General features: G+C 48.0%; 2 protein-coding genes across 4 annotated transcripts in view; one reads left to right on the forward strand and one right to left on the reverse strand.

The window, feature by feature from the left end:
• The window catches only part of Pcid2 (PCI domain containing 2), a 30,506-nt gene extending 21,884 nt beyond the window's left edge, over positions 1–8,622 (reverse strand). Inside the window, exons 1-3 of one of the 2 annotated variants that reach the window (XM_036166960.1) lie at positions 7,789–8,622; positions 3,196–3,285; positions 894–967 (exon numbers count right to left, since the gene is read on the reverse strand). In XM_036166960.1, coding sequence (XP_036022853.1) covers positions 894–967; positions 3,196–3,285; positions 7,789–7,824 — 200 coding nt within the window. In that variant the 5' untranslated portion in view covers positions 7,825–8,622. Of the gene's footprint in view, positions 1–893; positions 968–3,195; positions 3,286–7,788 lie in introns of those variants that run through there. The other variant, XM_036166962.1, reaches the window with a different exon arrangement.
• Positions 8,525–20,011, forward strand: part of Cul4a (cullin 4A) — a 38,024-nt gene continuing 26,537 nt past the window's right edge. Inside the window, exons 1-3 of one of the 2 annotated variants that reach the window (XM_036166956.1) lie at positions 8,525–8,903; positions 9,205–9,320; positions 17,903–18,006. In XM_036166956.1, coding sequence (XP_036022849.1) covers positions 8,756–8,903; positions 9,205–9,320; positions 17,903–18,006 — 368 coding nt within the window. In that variant the 5' untranslated portion in view covers positions 8,525–8,755. The remainder of the gene's footprint in view (positions 8,904–9,204; positions 9,321–17,902; positions 18,007–20,011) is intronic. The other variant, XM_036166957.1, reaches the window with a different exon arrangement.

The raw sequence follows: 20,011 nt of genomic DNA on the forward strand, positions 1-20,011 counted from the left end.
TAGGGAATCCCACACACAGACACTACTCTGCCAGTCCCAGAATGGGAGACAGTCCAGCTGTTCTGAGCAGGGACTACTGACAAGCACGGATGGTGCTCCGTGCTGTCAGTGGGCCTCCAGAGACACTCCGTCCAGGTTCCTGCTGGCAGCCAGAGCCAGCTCATGCCACACCTGGAACCCCACTGCAGAGAGAACATAGATGGGAAAGCAGGAGGTGCCTTTTGCTAAAAGGAATATAGTGACCTCCTCTGACTCTTCCAAAGGCCTGGCCCAGCTTCTTCTGAACTACAATGGGCATGCAGCAGGCAGAAGGCAATGCTGTACACATGGCTTTGGGATGTAACGTTCTGCCTGAACCACCTGACAAATCACGTCAATAAAGAGAAGTTTCTGTTTTGCTCAACTCAGATTTTTTTCCTCCAAGGAAAAGATATTAAAAAACATCATTTTCATAAGAAAAGCAAGACATCAGTTAGGCACTACACCTGACTAACTAATATGAGACAGTCTGTCTAGCTGGGCGGTGGTGGCGCACGCCTTTAATCCAGCACTTGGGAGGCAGAGCCAGGCGGATCTTTGTGAGTTCGAGGCCATCCTGGGCTACAGAGTGAGTTCCAGGAAAGGCACAAAGTTACACAGAGAAACCCTGTCTCGAAAAAAAAAAAACAAAAAGAGAGAGAGAGAGAGAGAGAGAGAGAGAGAGAGAGAGAGAGTCTAGTCAGTAGAAATAAAAGTGTGACACAAGAGGCACATGACACATTTGTCCACTTTTCCAAGTTAATTATTCACTGCTTCAAGCAAACAATGATACATGCTAAAAGCTGTGTGAATCTAGTGATGTGTTACACGCGTACAGCTGTGTATGTTGGTTTTTCCTGCTGCCGACAGATTACCTTAAATGAGCCGCAAACATTTCATCATAAGGGGGCTCCAGAACTTGCTGGCATTTATCTTCTGGAGAGGCCATCTAATCCATAAGGAGAAAGGGGCAGGGTAAAGTTAGTGGGCATGAAAGACGGCGGTGTATACAGAGCTTTAGATGAGCACTTTCTGAACTTCACAGCCCAAAGAAAGACTTCCGCCTGGCACTTCTAAGAGAAGGCTCACTACTCCACCAATATCTGTATTTCAAGAAAACGAGAAACCTGAGAGTGCAATGCATTGTCTGCTGCAGACCACAGGACGTGCTAGGCACTTCCAGACACTTATTCTTACTTTATTTGGTGTGTGTATAGGTGTGTGATGTGTGCCTGTGTGAGCCCACATATGCCATGGCACACACACACAGGTCACAGGAATACTTTCCCCCACTGGGCTCTGGGGAGGAAACTCAGGTCGCCAGGCTTGCTCAGCACCTACTTCTACCCAACCGGCCATCTCATGTGCTCTCACACATACTTTAGTACTTAACAGCTAGTCAGTCAAGAAACACTTAAGTGACCTCTCCTTCCAAAACTAAGGTCAACAAGTTAGTGACCGTGCCATGTAAAGTCACTCCACAGCGTCCTACAGGGAACAAGTGTCCTGGGCTAGGGGCCAACAGTAATTTCTAACCTTAACTTCCTTCGGATACCCACCATCCTGTTGTAGGGTTGAACAAGACAGAAAAAAAAAAAAAAGAAAAGAAAAGAAAAAAGAGAGAGAGAAAACAAACACACCCTTCTGGCTCCTGACTGCCACCTAAGCTGAGACACTATCGCATCTCAGGCAGACCTTGGGTCTACCCACAGGCTCAGGACTCAAAGTCAGTGGCAGCATTGGCTTCCCCAGGCCTCCAGCAAAAGATGGCAGGTCGTGCAAGGGCCTTCTCAGCCTCCATAACCACATGACCCAAGTTCCCTCAGAAATCCATCTCTCTCCATGTATATATGTATTGTGTATGTATAGATGTATTTCTCGGTGTATGTAAGTATTACGTATGTATAGATGTATTTCTTTCAGTTGTTTTTCTAAGAGTGAACTAGAGCAAATGAATTAACAGGAGTCCTCGCAAGTGCAATAAACATCCACACACTTACACATAAAGGTGGGAAGGAAGAATATTGATATCAGAAAATCACCATTCTAAGCTGGGGGGATGGGGCTTGCTACCAAGCCTGACAGCTTAGTTCAATCCCCAGGACCCATGTGATAGAAGGAAAGAACTAACCCCATAAGCTGTCCTCTGACCTTCACATACACACCATGGCACATGTATGCCCAAATACATACACACAAAAATAAATTAAGTTTAAGATTTAACTGAAACAAAATAAAACAAAAAACCAGAAAGACAGACAGCACCATTTTACAGTTCCTCATGAACCTATCAGATGAAAGGCCAATGGAGTACTGTCCAAAAAGAGAGACCTACTTGGTCACCCCCCCGCCCCAGATGAATAGCAGCAAGCATAGCACTCTCATACTGTGCTGTGGCCAAGTAGGCTGGGCTCTCTTCAAATCACTGGACTCACTTCTTAGGACAACAGCTCTTAGTGCTGGTCATCAGAATCACTTAGGATGTTCTGGGGCAGACTAATCACCAGTAGATTGCCCCATCTTCCTCCCCAAGAAGAGCTCTGTTCCCATAGAAACACACTTTAATATTGGGCATCTGCATAGAAATAGAACTTTATAACTATACAAATATTAAATTCCAAATGGAAAATGCTCAGAGTCTCAAAGCAGGGCTGGCAAATGTGCTCTGTGAAAGGTTTGCCAACCTCTGCAGGCTCAGTCACCTGTGCCATGTGGCAAAGAGGCCACCAAAACAACACTTGAACCAGCATACTGCTCTACTCTCCATGTGGAATCTTGGTTCTGAGTGGGAACTTGGTGGGATTCACCTGTAGTGCATGATGGCTTCTAGTCTTTGGGGCAGTTGAATATGGATATGGTCTAAGTTCCAGGGCATCTCCCCTAGTGACAGTGATATGTCACTGACTTTAACCCTGAGTTATACAGGAATCAAATATAGGAGTATGAGGTACAGTGCTCAATAAGTAAAATGGGATTACATTAATCATAAAGAAATTTTGAAGTCTTCAAATAAGAGTCGCAATGTTAGTTTCCTGTTATCCAACTTTATACTTCCATGGAAAACTGACTGCCCCACAGTTCTCTCTGGAGGCATGTATAGCCCTTCCTGACTGAGAGCCAGGATTCCCTCATCTCTCTCCATTCTCTCTAGATACCATGGGCATATCTATTACCTACCTGGAGCCGTGGGTTTGCAACATGAGGGTGCTTGAAAGACACAAGCTCTGCACAGGACGCTCCATCTCTGGTATCAATGGCTTCATATACCTGAAACCAGTTGAAGAGGAAAACTTGAGGAGGGAGGCAAGCATCCGCTCTCCTGGGACCTGAGCAATGCATTGAGGAGGGAGGCAAGCATCCGCTCTCCTGGGACCTGAGCAATGCATTGAGGAGGGAGGCAAGCATCCGCTCTCCTGGGACCTGAGCAATGCATTGAGGAGGGAGGCAAGCATCCGCTCTCCTGGGACCTGAGCAATGCATTGAGCAGGGAGGCAAGCATCCGCTCTCCTGGGACCTGAGCAATGCATTGAGGAGGGAGGCAAGCATCCGCTCTCCTGGGACCTGAGCAATGCATTGAGGAGGGAGGCAAGCATCCGCTCTCCTGGGACCTGAGCAATGCATTGAGGAGGGAGGCAAGCATCCGCTCTCCTGGGACCTGAGCAATGCATTGAGCAGGGAGGCAAGCATCCGCTCTCCTGGGACCTGAGCAATGCATTGAGCAGGGAGGCAAGCATCCGCTCTCCTGGGACCTGAGCAATGCATAGAGCAGGGAGGCAAGCATCCGCTCTCCTGGGACCTGAGCAATGCATTGAGCAGGGAGGCAAGCATCCGCTCTCCTGGGACCTGAGCAATGCATAGAGGAGGGAGGCAAGCATCCACTCTCCTGGGACCTGAGCAATGCATTGAGCAGGGAGGCAAATATCCACTCTCAGGGGACCTGAGCAATGCATTGAGGAGGGAGGCAAGCATCCGCTCTCCTGGGACCTAAGCAATGCATTGAGGAGGGAGGCAAATATCCACTCTCAGGGGACCTGAGCAATGCATTGAGCAGGAAGGTAAGCATCCACTCTCAGGGGACCTGAGCAATGTATTGAGCAGGGAGGCAAGCATCCACTCTCCTGGGACCTGAGCAATGCATTGAGGAGGGAGGCAAGCGTCCACTCTCCTGGGACCTGAGCAATGCATTGAGGAGGGAGGCAAGCATCCACTCTTCTGGGACCTGAGCAATGCATTGAGCAGGAAGGTAAGCATCCACTCTCCTGGGACCTGAGCAATGCATAGAGGAGGGAGGCAAGCATCCACTCTCCTGGGACCTGAGCAATGCATTGCATACCACAGAAGCAGTTCCCTCCTTCTATGAAAAAGGCCAGAATAATCAAAATGTAAAGTCATACAAGAAACAACTTCATTTCAAAATGGGATCTTCCTAGGTCAAGAAAACAGGAAAGCCACAGTCCCAGAGAGGCCTCTCTAAAGGACTCAGGGACACTGGCTTTATATGAGGCACTAAGATTACAAATCCATCATTCCATCATTCTTCCGACTTGAACCCTGGCACAGCCTCGTTAGGAGAAGCCTTGTCCTAGTCAGTATCAAGGATTCTGGTCGCTTGTCACACTTGAACAGGACTCTCTGAAGGACTCCAAGGCCCCCAGAGTTCTTTCCACAAGAAACCTGAGGGTAGTTGGAGTTTCAGAACTGGAGCACACATCATGAACCAGAAGCACACTTCTGATGGCTGTAGGTACTAGGAGCCCAGTGCTCACTGAGGTCCAGGTACCAGTCCAGGTAATGAGCAGTGCAGATGTCGGGCAGGGAGCAGGGCTCCAGGGCTGCTTTTTCCAGTGATCTCCTTTGCAGTGACCTTAGAGATGGCAGGATGAAGTAACCCTAACACCAGTAGCTCTGTATGTCCACAGTCACCTAAGCTGTTTCTAAAACCTCAAGTACAACTTAACTAGCAACTGGCTCAACTCCACAGGACCTTGCACTTAGGCCAAGACTCAATTTTAAGAGTGTCCTATCGGAGTCCTGCCCTCAATAACAACATAAGGAAGTTAGCAGTGGAGAAGAAATAAGGACTGTGACAGGCCTGAAGGAGCAAATCTTGACACAGTAACTGGGGGCTGGCGACGAAACTCAAGGTCAAGAGCGTTTGCTAGCATGTGCAAGTCCCTGGGTTTAGTCCCCAGTATTATTTCTAAGTGTCTGGCCACACCATGGATACCTCATCCCTGGCACCCAGCCACCTGCCATAGGTGCTTTACCAAATGCTAACACAGAAACTCCATCCTTTTAGATTAGACACCATATGGATCATGAATTTATACCCCAATCAAGCACCTGTGCACAGTGCCCTGGGCTGGCACATGGAGGAGTTTGCTTCAGGCATCCCAGGAGACATCTCTCCCAGCTGACTAGGTCTTCTTGGGTCCTCCACACCAGTCCACAAGGGTCCATCTGCTCTTAAAACTCACAATTCCTTAAAACTGTACACATCAAACAACAAACTGAAATCCCAGAGCAACAAGCATAGCTGGTACCAAGCCTGTTCTATAAGTTCTATTCCTCACTGACAGGAAGGAAGCAAAGCTCCATGGAGAAAGGGTTGACACAGAGCTGGGACAGGAGACACTTGGGTGAGACTGGAAAACATGTGGCCCCAAAGAGGGTCAAGAAAGGGCAGGGCCAGGTTCAAAAGCCACAGATGCAGCTGAGGCAGCCTGTGGGAATTCTGAGCTTCAAAAGAGTAACATGCTGACAGTATAACTGGGTATTAAAAATAATCCATAATGTAGGCTGGGTGTGGCAGCCTTTAATCCCAGCACTCGGGAGGCAGAGGACCACAGATCTCTGTGAGTTCAAGACCAGCTTGGTCTACATAGTGAGTTCCAGGACAGCTAGAGCTTTGTAGAGAGACCCTGTCTTAAATATATACATACATATATATATATATATATATATATATATATATATATATATATATATATATATATATATATATATATATATATCCATATGGTTTTTAAGGAAAGAGTATTAGGGAAATTGTAGCAGGAATCTTAAAAAGTCTTATTAATAAAAACAAACCTAGGCTGGGTATTGGGGTGAACACTGGAAGATCAGAGAGACAGAACAAGCCACAGCTACCTCACCTCACCAGTTCCTCAGCTGCGGCTGCTCCAAAGCCTAAAAGCTTAACCAGCCAAATGCTGCTAGTTTCTGGTCTTCACGCCTTATATAATCTTTCTACTTTCTGCCGTCACTCCCTGGGATTAAAGGCTGGATTTCAGGGACTAAAGGCATGTGTCACCAAGCCTGGCTGTTTCTAATGTGGCCTTGAACTCAGAGATCCAGAGGTATTTCTGTCTCTGAAATGCTAGGATTAAAGGCATAGGCTACCACTGCCTATCGTCATGTTTAATATTGTGGCCATCCTGTTCTCTGACACCAGATAAGTTTATTTCGGGGAACACACAATATTTCAGGGAATACAATACCCACCACATTTCCCCTGTAAACTTGTCTAAAATTTTAAAAAGCTTATAACTAATAAAAGAAAAATCGTATCCAATAATTATATACAATATACATAGTCAAGAGTACATTAACGATGTCTAGTCCATTAACATTTGACAGATTCAGGCAAAAAACTCCATTATATATATTCTGACCATGTCCAATCCAGTAACATTTGATAAACTCAGACAAAAAAAATTCATTACTTATCCTATTTAAAACAAGTAGTTCCTTTTTTTAAAAGTAGATTCCATAATCTCCCTTTTTATCTTATCATATCCATAGGAAATTTACTTTTCAATATTTTTTTAAGATTACTGATTGAAAACAACAACAACAACAAAAAAAAAAAGCTATGAAAAACAACCAAAAAATGACAGCATAAGAAACAGGCCTCAGCCTTTGATCCAAACGTTCAGGAAGCAGACGGATCTCTGTGAGTTTACGTCCAGCCTGGTCTACAGGTAAATTCCAGGACAGCCAGGGCTGCTATACAGAGAAACTGTCTCAGAAAGGGGGAAAGGGAGCCTCTACTAAGTGGGCCATTAGAGACATGGCTTGCTGTGACTTAACTGTCGATCAGGAGGCAGCTACAGTTGACACCACGGACTTCCACAACTAATCAGGCCTCTTCCCTTCTGAGCATTTAGGCTCAAATTGCAATACTTGTTTCCAAGCATCCCTAGGGGTTCTAGCTAATGAGATGTTTGAGACAGGAAACAGGGGCCTTGATAATAATAGAGCTAAGTGAAAAACCAAGACTCATAAACATCTATGAACAGCAGTGTAATCAGCTGAGACGTTCATCAGACTTTCCCATCTGGCTGTCCTTTGCACCGGGTGTGTTGACTGGTGGGCTTCATACCTCTCTGTCCTAGGTTTGTGGAGAAAACGCAAGCTCAACCCCTCAACCCAGATGCAACACTGCTTGCCTGTGCCATTCGCGGGCCTTGAGCAAAGCTTTGAGGGACACCTCTCTTAAGACACAATGTGCTTCGTGCAGGCAGTGCTACACGGACAACAGCTTTTACGAGGAACACCGCTCTTGGTACTTCCACCTGGAATCCTCCTCTCTGTCCCAGACCGGGCGGGAGGCGCTTGCAACTTTTGAGCAAGGCCTGCTGCCCGCCGCATGCAGCAGACCCTCCTCGCCTCAAAGGCAGCCGCAGATTCCCACCCCCAGGCCCGGTCCGACCCAGCGCTAGGACCCACCCCGGTGGCCAGGAAACAAAGATCCCGGGCGAAACCCACCTGCTGTAGGTACTGGTTGATGGTGATGTGCGCCATCGCAACGGCCGCGGGCTTTAAGTACCTCACTTCCGGCGCAGGTCCGTCTCCGTTCCTTGTCCCCACACTGTCTTTCCCGCACGTTGGTTCCGGAACCGGTAGCGCTAGCGGAGCGGAGCTGGCGCGAGCACCACCCTTCTTCTCTTAGTTGTCAGTGATCCGGGTGCGGTCACTGGGGTGCCTCCGCTCCGGCGGGGGCAGAGGACGGAGCACTGACGTGGAGGAGTCCCAACCGACTTGGGGACGCGTCCTAGTGACTCCCCGCGCCCCTCGCCCCTTCCCGGATGAGGGTGACCCGCTCGCTCCTTGGTCCTCACTGTGCAGAGATGCTCTTGGCTCTCACACCCTCCAGCAAACAGAACCAAAGTCCGGACTCCACTTGGGAACACGTCCCCGCGCTCTCCTAGCCCTCACCGGAAGTGTCCCCGAGTCCTCCTCCCGCACCCCTCACTGGAGCATGCCGCTCCCCAACCCTCGGCGTGCGGTGTCTCGGAGCATGCCTGAGCCCTAGGTGTGGGGTTGCCCCGGAGACAAGGCTGTGGGGTGCTCCCCAGCCCTCGACGTGACGTTGAACGCCCTGGCTCCAGAGCGCTCGCTGCGGGGGGGGGGGGGGGGGGACCACGGCGCCCTCTCGCGAGCGTTCGTCGTAGAACGTCCGCGGGTCCCCAACCCTCCCCGCGCGGCCGCGTACGCCCGAGCCCTGTCACTGGGCGGAGTCCGCGCGCCGGAGCCGGATCATTCCGGTGCGCGCCGCGGCCGTTGGGCCTCGGGCGCGCGGACCGGGCCGCGAGCAGCAGGAGGAGGAGCCGGGCGCTCAAGGGCGGAGCCCGGCAGGAGGAGGAGGAGGAGGAGGAGCCGGACGCGCACGGCCGGGGCGCAGGGCCGGAGGAGGAGCCGGGCGGCGCGGGGCGGGGCGGCGTCCGGCCCAGCCATGGCGGACGAGGGCCCGCGGAAGGGCAGCGTCTCGGCTCTCATGGGCCGCACCAACGGCCTCACCAAGCCCGCGACGCTGACCGGTGGCCCTGCCAAGCCGGGGGGCGCGGGCGGCTCCAGGAAGCTGGTCATCAAGAACTTCCGAGGTGGGTGCGCTCCGGTGAGGAGCGAACGGGGACGGCCGGCAGGCGGGTCGCGCGCTCGGACAGGGCCTCCTGGGGCTTGCCCAGCCGGCCCTGTCCCCGCGCCCCAGCCCGCCTTGTTCCCGCACTGTCCTGTTCCGGCGCTCCAGCCTGCACTGGTTGGTCCCCGGCACCTCTTGCTCCGCCACGTCCCCGCGCCCCAGCTGGCCCTGATCCCGCACCTCCTGGCTGGCCCTGCCGGGCCCTGCCTCGGTGCCCCGGCCTGTCTTGTCCCCGCGCGGCCGTTGACCCTCTCTCCCCACAGACAGGCCGCGGCTGCCTGACAACTACACTCAGGACACGTGGCGGAAGCTTCACGAAGCGGTCAAGGCCATCCAGAGCAGCACATCCATCAGGTACAACCTGGAGGAGCTGTACCAGGTGAGCGGCGGCGAGGGCCTGCGAGCACCTGGCTGTTTTCCTCCTCCCGCAGCCACGGTCGCCGACGCTAGGGAGGCCTGCCGGGGGAAACGCTGCGTGCGGCCCGAGCCTTCCCTAGCGGAAGCCGCGAAGCCCTGGGTCAGCAGGTGTTTCTGTGGATCGCCGCCCTGGATTAGTGCTGTGTGTTGAGGCTCTGTTAAGTCAGGCTGCTTGGGAGGTGTAAGTTTTCCTTCCGGTCAGCAGAAGAAAGGAGGTGTTGGGGGCTGAGAGCCACAGGGCTCCAGCAGCCTTCAGCGTTACCATGATGCCGGAGAGTTACACATACAATTCAGTATGGCCCCACTTGCTAGTAGGGTCTCTGTGTCGTGCCCCCCACCCCCAACACACACACACACACACACACACACACACACACACACACCACACACACACACACACACACACACACACAGAGTTTTGTTGCTTAATTGTTGCATGTGAGGTTTGCAGACAGATTTGGGTAGTTTTTTCACTTAGATGGTCAGTGTCCACAACAGGAAAAAAAAAAAAAAAATCATCCAAAGTACATTTTGCTGTTTCAAGCAGACTTCTGACATGGTTTTATACAATAATGTTCGCCAAATCGTCTATTTTAGGTGATGATGAAGCATATAATTAATTACACTGAACATGAACTTACCGGTTTGTTTTATCCTGGTTACAAAGTGAATGTATCATAAGTTACAGAAAGTAGGAAAAGAAAATAAACAATGGTACCCAAAGGAAATTGTTACAGATTGAGCACTCCCAATCCCAAACTCCCACAACCCAGAACTTTCAGCGCACACTTGACCTCTTCTGACTGGCCTGGGACAGAACACAATGTATGCTAAAACTGGTGTATACAATTCCTTAAGCTAGGGCCAGTGAGATGGCTCAGTGGGTAAAAGCTCTTGCAGAACAAGCTTTGCAACCAGTGTTCAAACCTCAGAACCCCTCGAAAAGATGGGAGGAAACTGACTGCAGATGTCCTCTGACCTCCAGACTCTAGCCATGTCACAAGTACCCACACAGACGCATCATGCACACACATAATGATAAATAAAAATAGACCTTCAAATTGTGTTTAAGGTATATGAGATTTGAATTAATTTTGTGTTTAGACTTGAGTCCCATCCCCCAAATACATCATTATGCATATCCATGTGACAAATCCAGAAAAAAAATCTAATTCATAACACTTTTTCCAAGCATTTTGGGTGATAGATTGGTGTACATGTGTCTGTCCTTTGTCAGAAGTTTGTAAACTGATTGTGTATTGAGGGAGAGGGGTTTTTATTTTCTTTTTTTTGGGGGGTGGGGGAGGGTTGGAGACAGGGTTTCTCCGTGTAATTTTGTTGTCTGTCCTGGAGCTCACTCTGTAGACCAGGCTGGCCTCGAACTCACAGAAATCCGCCTGCCTCTGCCTCCCGAGTGCTGGGATTAAAGGCGTGCGCCACCACCGCCCGGCTGGTTTTTTCCTTTTAAGGTTTTGTTTTTATTTTGTTTAGACAGGGTCTCACTGTAGGCTGGTCTCGAACTCACTGTGTAGATTAAGTGGCCTGAAACTCACAGAGATCCTCCCACCTTTGCCTCCTGAGTGCTGGGATTAAGGGTGTGCGCCACTGCGCCCTCCCTGAAGACTTGCCTTTATTATTTTAAGTGTGTCTCTGTGGGTATGAATGGAGCTGGAGGCCAGAAGTGTTGGACCCCTCTGGAGCCTAAGTTAGGTGGTTGTGAGCCATAAGGTACTGGGAACCAATCTCAAGTCTTCAGGTACTCTTTACCACTGAGCCGGCTCTCCAAGTCTCTACAACTCCCTTTGTGAGTAAGAGTCTTGCTACAGAGTGCAGGCTGACTTAGTTACTTGCTATATATTCCAGCCTGGCCTGTAACTTAGAGCAATCCTCCTGCCTCAAGCTTCCCACATGGTTGAATGTGCCACCACACCCCTGATCATTTTTTTAACCAGCTTTCTTGAAGTATGATTTATATATAACTTGTACTCCAATAGGTTTTATTTAGGGGGAGGAGGAGTTGGCTAGTTTTATTATTTAAGAGTTTCATTGTATAGCCCAGGCTGCCCCAAACTCAAGGTAATCCTCCTGTGAGAGTTGCAGGTTTACCCTAACATACTTGTTGTTATAGTAGATTTTAATGGTCTAATAGGCATTGTTTTGCTGCCTACACCCCGTGAAAATACAGACTTTCCATCATCACCCATGAAGAACTGCAGCCCTTTGCCATCATTCCTTCCCACCATCCCTTCCCGTCTCCTACCCTGGCAGCCATTGCTGTTTCCAGTTACTCTGCCCTGTCTATCTAGAAGGAGTCATGTATTTGCCATCTTTTGTTATCTGACTTTTACTTAGAATAGTGTTTAGCAGTTTGGTGTATTGTTTTGTTTTTTTTTTAAATTTTTTAAATATGTTTTTACTTGAAATAGAATTACATCACATTCCCGCCTCCCTTCACCAACCCCAGCTAACATCTCAAACCGCCCCATGTGCCCCCCAAGTGCATACTATTTTTATTAATGAGTAGTGTGAATATAGTACAATTGGCGTATTCATCAGGTGGAGGATGTTTGGGTGTCCAGTGGGAAACATTGCCAGCAAAGCTGCTATGAACATTGAATACATCTTGAGTGGGCATGTGTTCTCATTCCTCTCAGGGAGCTATCTCAGAGGTATTACAGAAGACCTGTGCTTAATTTCATAAGAAACTGCCTGCTTTTCAAAGTGGCCATACCATTTTGCACTCTGTTGGTAGTACAGGGGTCCTGTTTGCTCCACATTCTCACCAGCATTTGGTGCTGTCAGCTTTACATGTGGTTTAATTTACAGTCCCTACTGATATTAGGCATCTCTTCATGCGTTTATTGCTATTCTGTACCCTTTTTGATGAAGTTAACTATTTAAACCTTTTGTCTGTTTGCCTGCCCCCTCCCCTCCTCTCCCCTCCTCTCCTTTCCTCCCCTCTCCTCCTTCCCTCCCCTCTCTTCCCCTCCCCTCTCCCCTCCCCCTTTTATCTCTCTGTGTAGCCCACTCTGCTGCAAACTCACAGCCCTCCTGCTTCAACCTCCCAAGTTCTAAGATTATAGACATAAGCCAGTATGCCCAGCTTCATTTTCTTAGATTATTTTCCTATTATTGAATGTGTGGGTTTAGTATGTATTCTTCCAGATACAAGTTGCAAATGTTTTCTTCTAGTCTAACTTACCCCTTAGCTGACCTATGTCCTTTGAAGAACAGTGATTTACATTTTGAAGTCCAGTGTATCAGCAGTTCTTTAAGGTTGTGCTTTTAGTATCTGCCTAAAAAATAAGAAATTTTTGCCATAGTTGGGAATAGTAGCACACTCCTTTAATCCCAGCACTCAGCAGGCATAGGAGATTGAGGAATTCAAGGCCAGCCTTTTACTAACCAGCTCTAGGCCAGTTACATGAGACCCTGTCTCAACAAAACACAGATCTTTGTAGCTCTTGTATTTCCCTTGTAGACATTTAGAGTTGAAAGTTTTACCTTTAGATCTGTGATCTATACCTTGTGGACGTGTGTGTGTGTGTGTGTGTGTGTGTGTGTGTGTGTGTGTGTGTGTGTTGTGAGATATAAATCTAAATGCAGTGTTTTCCCTGTAATTGCCCGGGTGCTGGGCACACTGTTGCCCAGCTGCCTTTCTCACAGACAAGAGCAGCTGTCCTCCTAGGAGTGGGTGTGACAGGTATTAAGTCAGGAAGGTCACCCTCTGGCTTTGTGTCTTCCACAGTTGTTCCAGCTAGTCTCGGTCCTTTGTCTTCATGTCGGAACCTGTTTTCTGGCTTCTTCAGGAAGCCAGCTAAGGTTTTGATTGAGATTATGGTGACTCCGTTAGATCGTTTAGAGAGAACTGACTCAGCCTTGAAGATAGATAGCACTCTGTTGGGTCCCTTTAACTATTTCTCAGCATTGTTTCTTGTTTCAGTTTACAGATGGTACAAACCTTTTGTGAATTTTTGTCTTATCTTAATTCCGATTTGTGATTCTCACTTACATAAAAACGCTGTTGTTTTTATGTGTTGAAGCTGTCCTTCTAACTCGCCTGCCTTGTCTGCTTCGAGATTTTCCGTAGACCCCACTGGGTCTTCTGCCCAGACGTTGTGTCTAATGAGAAGCTTTGCCCATCTCAATGCTGTGCCCGTTATTTCTTCGCCTTGTCTTGCTGTATGGCGGAGCCTCCGGGACAGTGGTTAGAAGTCAGAAAGCAGGCACTTGTCTGCCAGGTCTCAGGACCTTCTAGTTCACCACTGCTCAGGGTAACGCTACCATGGAGGAGGTGCCTTTCTGCTCCTGGTTTAGTGAAGGCATGCTTCTGCATCTGGTGAGGGATCCAGTGGGTTTGTCTCTCCTCTTTTAAGTATAAAGACAGTTTTGTGTGCTTAGGCTATACCATACTTGGCTAAAAGGTACCCTTTTTTTTTTTTTTTTTTTTTTTTTGAGACATGGTCTCACTATGTAGCCTCGGCTGACTATTCACTATGTAGACAAGGCTATCCTCAAAATCATAGAAATCCACCTGCCTCTGCCTCCTGAGTGCTGCTGGAATTGAAGCATCTGCCACTGTGCCTGTGCCTATTTTCTTTTTATGTGTTGGGTTGAGTTGTTAATGTTTTGTTAATTTTGTCTTAATGTATTCTTTCCTTTCTATATCTTTGATCAGTTTGTGTGTCAAAGTAATGTTAGCCTTATGAGTTTGAAATGATTCTTTCTTCTTGTACACAGTTGATGTCATTTCTTTCTTAAATGTTTGAGGGGATTCCCTAGTAGAGCCATTTTGGTTTTCATTATCATTATATTACTTATTATTATTATTTTATGTATGTGGATGTTTTTCCTGCATGTGTATCTGTGCACCACATTCCATACCTAGTGCCCACAGGATGGAAGGTGTCAAATATCCTGGAACTGGGGTTACAGACATTTGTGAATTGACGCGTGAGTGCTGGATGCCAAACCTGTGTCCTCCAAAAGAGCAACTTCTAACTGCTGAGACAGCTCCGTCTTGGTTTTCTTCATGGAAAGATGTTAAGTGCACAGTGATTGTCGCAAGTTCCCCGAGACTAGCATCCCTCCTGTCTTCAGAGTCCAATGACTCGTCTGCTGTTGCTGCTGCGATGGGAGTTTTCTTCCCACTTGGTCCTCCTAGGGTGCATTTGGGTCATTCTGAAGGCCACTGAAGCTCTGCTTCATCTTTGGACACGTGGAATCTTAGAGATGACTGTTGTTTTGTCCTGACCTGCTAACTCTGTTCTTGGTTCTGGTTGACCCCCTTTCCCATTAAGGAGAATCTGATCATCTTTGATTGGATGGTCAACATAAATTCTAACTGGTATGCCAGATATTTTTCCATTACTGTATAGTTAAATTATTTGGATACTATCTGGTCTTTTTAAGTCTTGCTTTTAGGATGGGATAGGCCAGGCCAGAGTCATGCTGTCTCCATGATACCTGATAGAACAAGAAGTGGCAGAGGAGTGACCAGCTGACCTTTGCTCCACACTTCCTAGGCCAAACAGGACGTCCAAAAAGCCCACGAATCTCCCAAGACCCTCTCTATTCCTTGCTGTGCCTCTCTGTCCATGTCCTGGGTCCTCTGTATACTCTATGACTGATTCTTGTCAACTAGTGGCTGGCTCTGCCCCCTGATTCAGGGTTAACTTTATTAACACAGCTCAGGGTGTCACCATGCGATCAAATATCCCACCACAGATCAGTATTGCTCTATGACTACTTTGAGGAAGTCACATGGTAGTAGAGAGTAAATTCAATACAGAAGCAGAGAATATACCCTCTCTGACTTCCCTGGCCTACCAGAAACTGCACTAGTCTCACAGCCCTGCAAGTACTCAGCAGGTGTGTGTGTGTGTGTGTGTGTGTGTGTGTGTGTGTGTGTGTGTGTTTAGCTCTTTCCTCAGCCTTCTTGAGAGTGAGCATTAGATTTGGGAGACAGTGGTAGATGCATGTCCCCTGAAAGGCTTCTGAGTTTCCTGTTGCCTGCATTTGAGTCCTGATTTCATTCTACATTGTCATTTATTTCTTTCAGGTGGGTACCTAGAGGGGTCTGGTATCCCGGTACTACTCCAGGTGGGATGAGGGGCTGAGGAGGAGGGGTAGGAAGACAGCAAGTCTGTATGTGATGGTCCTTGCCACAGAAAGTACCACCAATCTTGAAGTGCTGGGTCTGGGCAGCATGCCTTGCTAGTCTTCTGTGAGCTCAGGATCATTCTGCAGCAGACACACACACACACACACACACACACACACACACACACACACACACACACACACCAGTGTGTCTCTTTGTAGTGGCTGGGTCCAGGAGTAACTAGGCATGTGCGGCAGGTCCTGAGGGCTTGTTTGCCTTTGTGTCCTTTCTGTACGTGAATCTCATGATACAGTCTGCGATGTCTTGCTCCTGTTTTCTGTGACTTGAGCTCCGTCCAAGAACTCTGCATGAATTTGCATGTCCTGAGCACCAGCAGAGCCCTGGTCCACAGCTGCCTGCAGTCTTCATGTCACCTTCTCCCAGTGAGGTGCCTAGACAGGGCCGTAGGAAATACTGTTTCAGTAGCAGTAAACTCATGCAGGGAGATTTAGGAAAGCATTGGACTCCACAGCCCATGCTCATCAGCACACAATGCTGTGGCCCCGACACAGTCTGTTGGTCACAAAATAGTCTGCTGTGAGGAGTGACCCTTGGGGATATATGAGCAATAATTTTTTAGGAATGAGGAACAGCTGTGAACTGGTACAAGCAAAATCCAAAACCTGCCACCTTTGGTTGTTGGACTAAATCTTGCTTCTCTGAGGTGACTCTTGGATGCCCACAGCACACTGTCTTAGCCTGATTTGACCCTTCTTACATCAAGGGTCAATTTAGAAACAGTCTTGAGAACCAGGTATGGTGGCACACACTTGTACTCAGGCTTACAACAAGTCTGCACTGCCTGCAGGTGCCGCCTGCCGTGAGGCATCTTAATATTCAAAACAAGTCTCGGTGTGTTTCATGTCAGGAGTGAGTAACAGTGATAGCACGTCATAGCTAGGAAAAGTGGTTTGAGGATTACTGTCTCCAGCTCGGGAGTCAGCGCTCAGAAAATGCTCATCTGCTGGGACTGCTGGTGCACTCAGGAGGCAGAGGCAGGAGGAGCTCTGTGAGTTTGAGGCCAGCCTATTCTACAGAGCAAGTTCCAAGACAGCCAGGGCTACGTAGTGGGACTGTCTCAAGAGGAAAGAGAAAATGGTCCTTAAAAATTGTTGTTTTATGAGGGACAGTATAACACACACACACACACACACACACACACACACACACTCGACTTTACAAAATAGAAGTATGCAGGCATGCACTTGTATAAAATGACTTTGTACTTGTAAATGTGGACCGAGGCAGAACCTCTGCTATAAGATGTGGGGCCACTTTGAGGAAAGGGGTCTGCTGGAAAGTTCCTCCGTTCTCTCTATCCCCACACTTTTAAAATGGTATATCTGAAGTATTATAGTAGAAAACATTTCTGTTTATATTTCACACTTGAATGAGATTTGACAGGTTTAATTAGGACTGGTGAGAATGTATATTCTTTATTTTTTAAATATGTATGTGTTTAAGTTACATAGGTATAAAAAATTGAAACCTAAAATGAGAAAAAGTATAATGTACAGACTTTTTTTTTGCTTTCTTATATAACTTTATTATTTTAAACTTACATTTAGAGAGAGGAAGAGAGAGGATGTGCGTGGATAGCTTGCAGGAATTAGAGAATGTATATTCTTTTAGTGGGTAGAAATATTTAATGTTTTTTCTGCTTCAAAAGTTGCTTTTTTGCCAGGCGGTGGTGGCGCATGCCTTTAATCCCAGCTCTCTGGAGGCAGAGGCAGGTGGATCTCTGTGAGTTTAAGGCCAGTCTGGGCTACAGAGTGAGATCCAGGGCAGCCAGGGATACACAGAGAAACCTTGCCTCAAACAAAACAAAAGTTGTCTTTTCTTCATTAAGACAAAACAAATGAATTCTACATCAGTCAATGAGTAAGTAAACACAGGTCATCACAGCTTGGCCTATATCACTCAGGAATCAGTTCTTGCAGCTTCCACTCACTGTAGGTGGAGTCCCTGCCGTGCTTGAGCAAGCTTGTGCTCCCTCCTGTCACTGCCCTGGTTTCCCATGTTCATTCTCCAGAGAAGTAAATGTGTGTCCCACCTCAGCCTAGAGAATCAGAAAATGGCCACAAGAGCCAAACCTGCTGGAGAGTCCTAGTACTGGTTTGCAGTCTGATAGAGAAACCACTGAGCTAGGGCAAAGCTGGAGACGTGAGGTGCCAGGCCCCCAAAGCCCTCAGGATGGCAGGTGTAGCACCCTGTCGGTCTGAGCCCCTTATTGTTGGCCATTGCCATCACTGAGCTGCACACAGTGCTGTAGGTGCCGTAGTTGCGGGGTTGCTCGCAGGGCCCTGGAGACCAGGTGGCATGAGCACCGCAGCGCAGAGAACTCTGACTCTCGTGACAATCACCTTTTCCCTCTGTTGTAGGCTGTGGAAAACCTTTGTTCTCACAAAGTCTCCCCGACGCTCTACAAGCAGCTGCGCCAGGTCTGTGAAGACCACGTCCAGGCCCAGATCCTTCCGTTCAGAGAATATCCTTTCTGTGCTTTGTTTTTCTTGCCTGTTTATTACACAGAACTTTTTAAAATGGGATAAAGAACTAATGAGTATCCTTAATACTAAAGGAATAAGCTTTAAATCCTCTCTTATAGAACAAAGGGCCTATCTTTGTTTCATAACTCATTGTATTAGATTTCTAAGTGAAATTTATAACTTCTAAATTACTGATATGAATGAGGGTAAACAACCTCCACTTATGCATCTAGTTGGAGTATTTAGGGAAATTTCTGAAAATGTCTTAAAATTTACATTCTGTCCTTTAATAAAAGCCATCTGTATTCATTTTCTATGATATGGAACAAATCCCCACAAATGTGGCTGCTTCAAACATACTCAGTTCATTTGGAGGTTTGTGTCTGTCAGGAATCAGGGTACAGCCCCATAGTTTCTCTGCTCATTGTCTCACAGGCCCAAGTCAGGGTGTCCGGAAGGCTATCTCATCTGAACGGTGGGTCTTTTCTGGTCCCCACAGTTGGTTAGCTGTAGGAACAAGGTCCCTACTTACCATCTGACCATGGATCCAGCTTCACCCAAGGGCTGTGCTTGGATCCTTGCTGCATCCAGTTTCTCCTGGTGGATTGTGGGTATGCAGGAGAACCTGCCTGTCTGGTCTGAGACTACCTCCCAGGACGGAACCAGACAAAGGAGTGGTGGCCACGGTGTTGAGCTGAAGAAGGGAGTTATTCGGGCATGTGCTGTGCACAGCGCTGGGCAGAGGGCAGCTTAGGATTTGCCGCCGCCATGTCATCCTGTGACTCATGCCCACAAGGACATCTGTAGGACCTGGCCTCAGGCTGGTCCCCAAACCCATTGCCAGTTTTAGGACACAAATGTCGTGTGTGAAACCCATCCTGACTTCTTTGGCTCCATGCTTTCATGTATAAAACAAATCCCAGAACCTGCCTACTCAAGATTTTCTCCAGGTTCAGGAGATCTTTTTTCTCCTGTGGCTCTCATCAAAGGGAACATGGTCTTACCAGCTGTACAGAGCCTGTTAATGCAGAGCAGCAGGCAGACAGTGTTGCTGGACGTTGAGGCCTTTATGGTCTAGGTTTCTGCTACATGGGCTTCTGTCAGCATGCCTCTCTATTATTCTCTGGCAAGTGTTCTGAACTAACGACTGGGAAATTGTACAAGATCATGGTGACCACATACCCTAGAGGAGCCTGCCAGCATGCACTCTTAACTCAGGAGATACCTGTGAGGCATGTAGAGCTTGTGCCCCATCAGAGTCCTGGAGGAGCCTGGCATCTGGGCTGAGAGTGACACTAGATGGTTAGCAGCCATGTTCTGGGACACCAGTACCCATCAGAGTTAGCTCATAGTGTTTTGTGCTAATCCCACTTTGCTGGAAACGACTTCTTGATTACCTGCTTTAATTATCCTCCTGCAAATTAATCCCACTCTGGGGGTTGACCAAAGTGGTCACATATTTAGTGAGCCTTTGTTTCCAACCCAGTGTCTTGATCGTGGATTATAGAAAAGTGACTGAAAGCTGGGCGGTGAGGGCGCACACCTTTAATCCCAGCACTCAGGAGGCAGAAGTAAGCAGATCTCTGTGAGTTTGAGGCCAGCCTGGGCTACCAAGTGAGTTCTGGAAACATAGAAACCCTGTCTCAAAAAGCCCCCCCCCCAAAAAAAAGAAGAAGAAGAAAGAAGAAGGAGGAGGAGGAGGAGAAAAGTGACTGTGGGCCTGATTTCCATGCTCCACAGAATCCCAGCCCTAGGGTAGAGCTGGGGAAGTACGCTGTTTCTTGTTAACAAACCAGGCTTATAAGAGTCATGGTTTGTTTTACAGGAGGAAAAGGCACTAACACATTAGATTCCTTAGTGACTACATGTCTTGACCCCAGAGACATGGCAGCAAAACAGAAACCAGGTAGAGCCCCACCAGGGGCTGGTGGGTGAGGAGGAAGATACCACTGAGTTGAAGGACAAAGTGAACATGGGGCTGTGGGTGCACAGTGTGTTCTTAAG

This window comes from Onychomys torridus, chromosome 17 (assembly GCF_903995425.1).
Source record: "Onychomys torridus chromosome 17, mOncTor1.1, whole genome shotgun sequence".
Taxonomy (NCBI): Eukaryota; Metazoa; Chordata; class Mammalia; order Rodentia; family Cricetidae; genus Onychomys; species Onychomys torridus.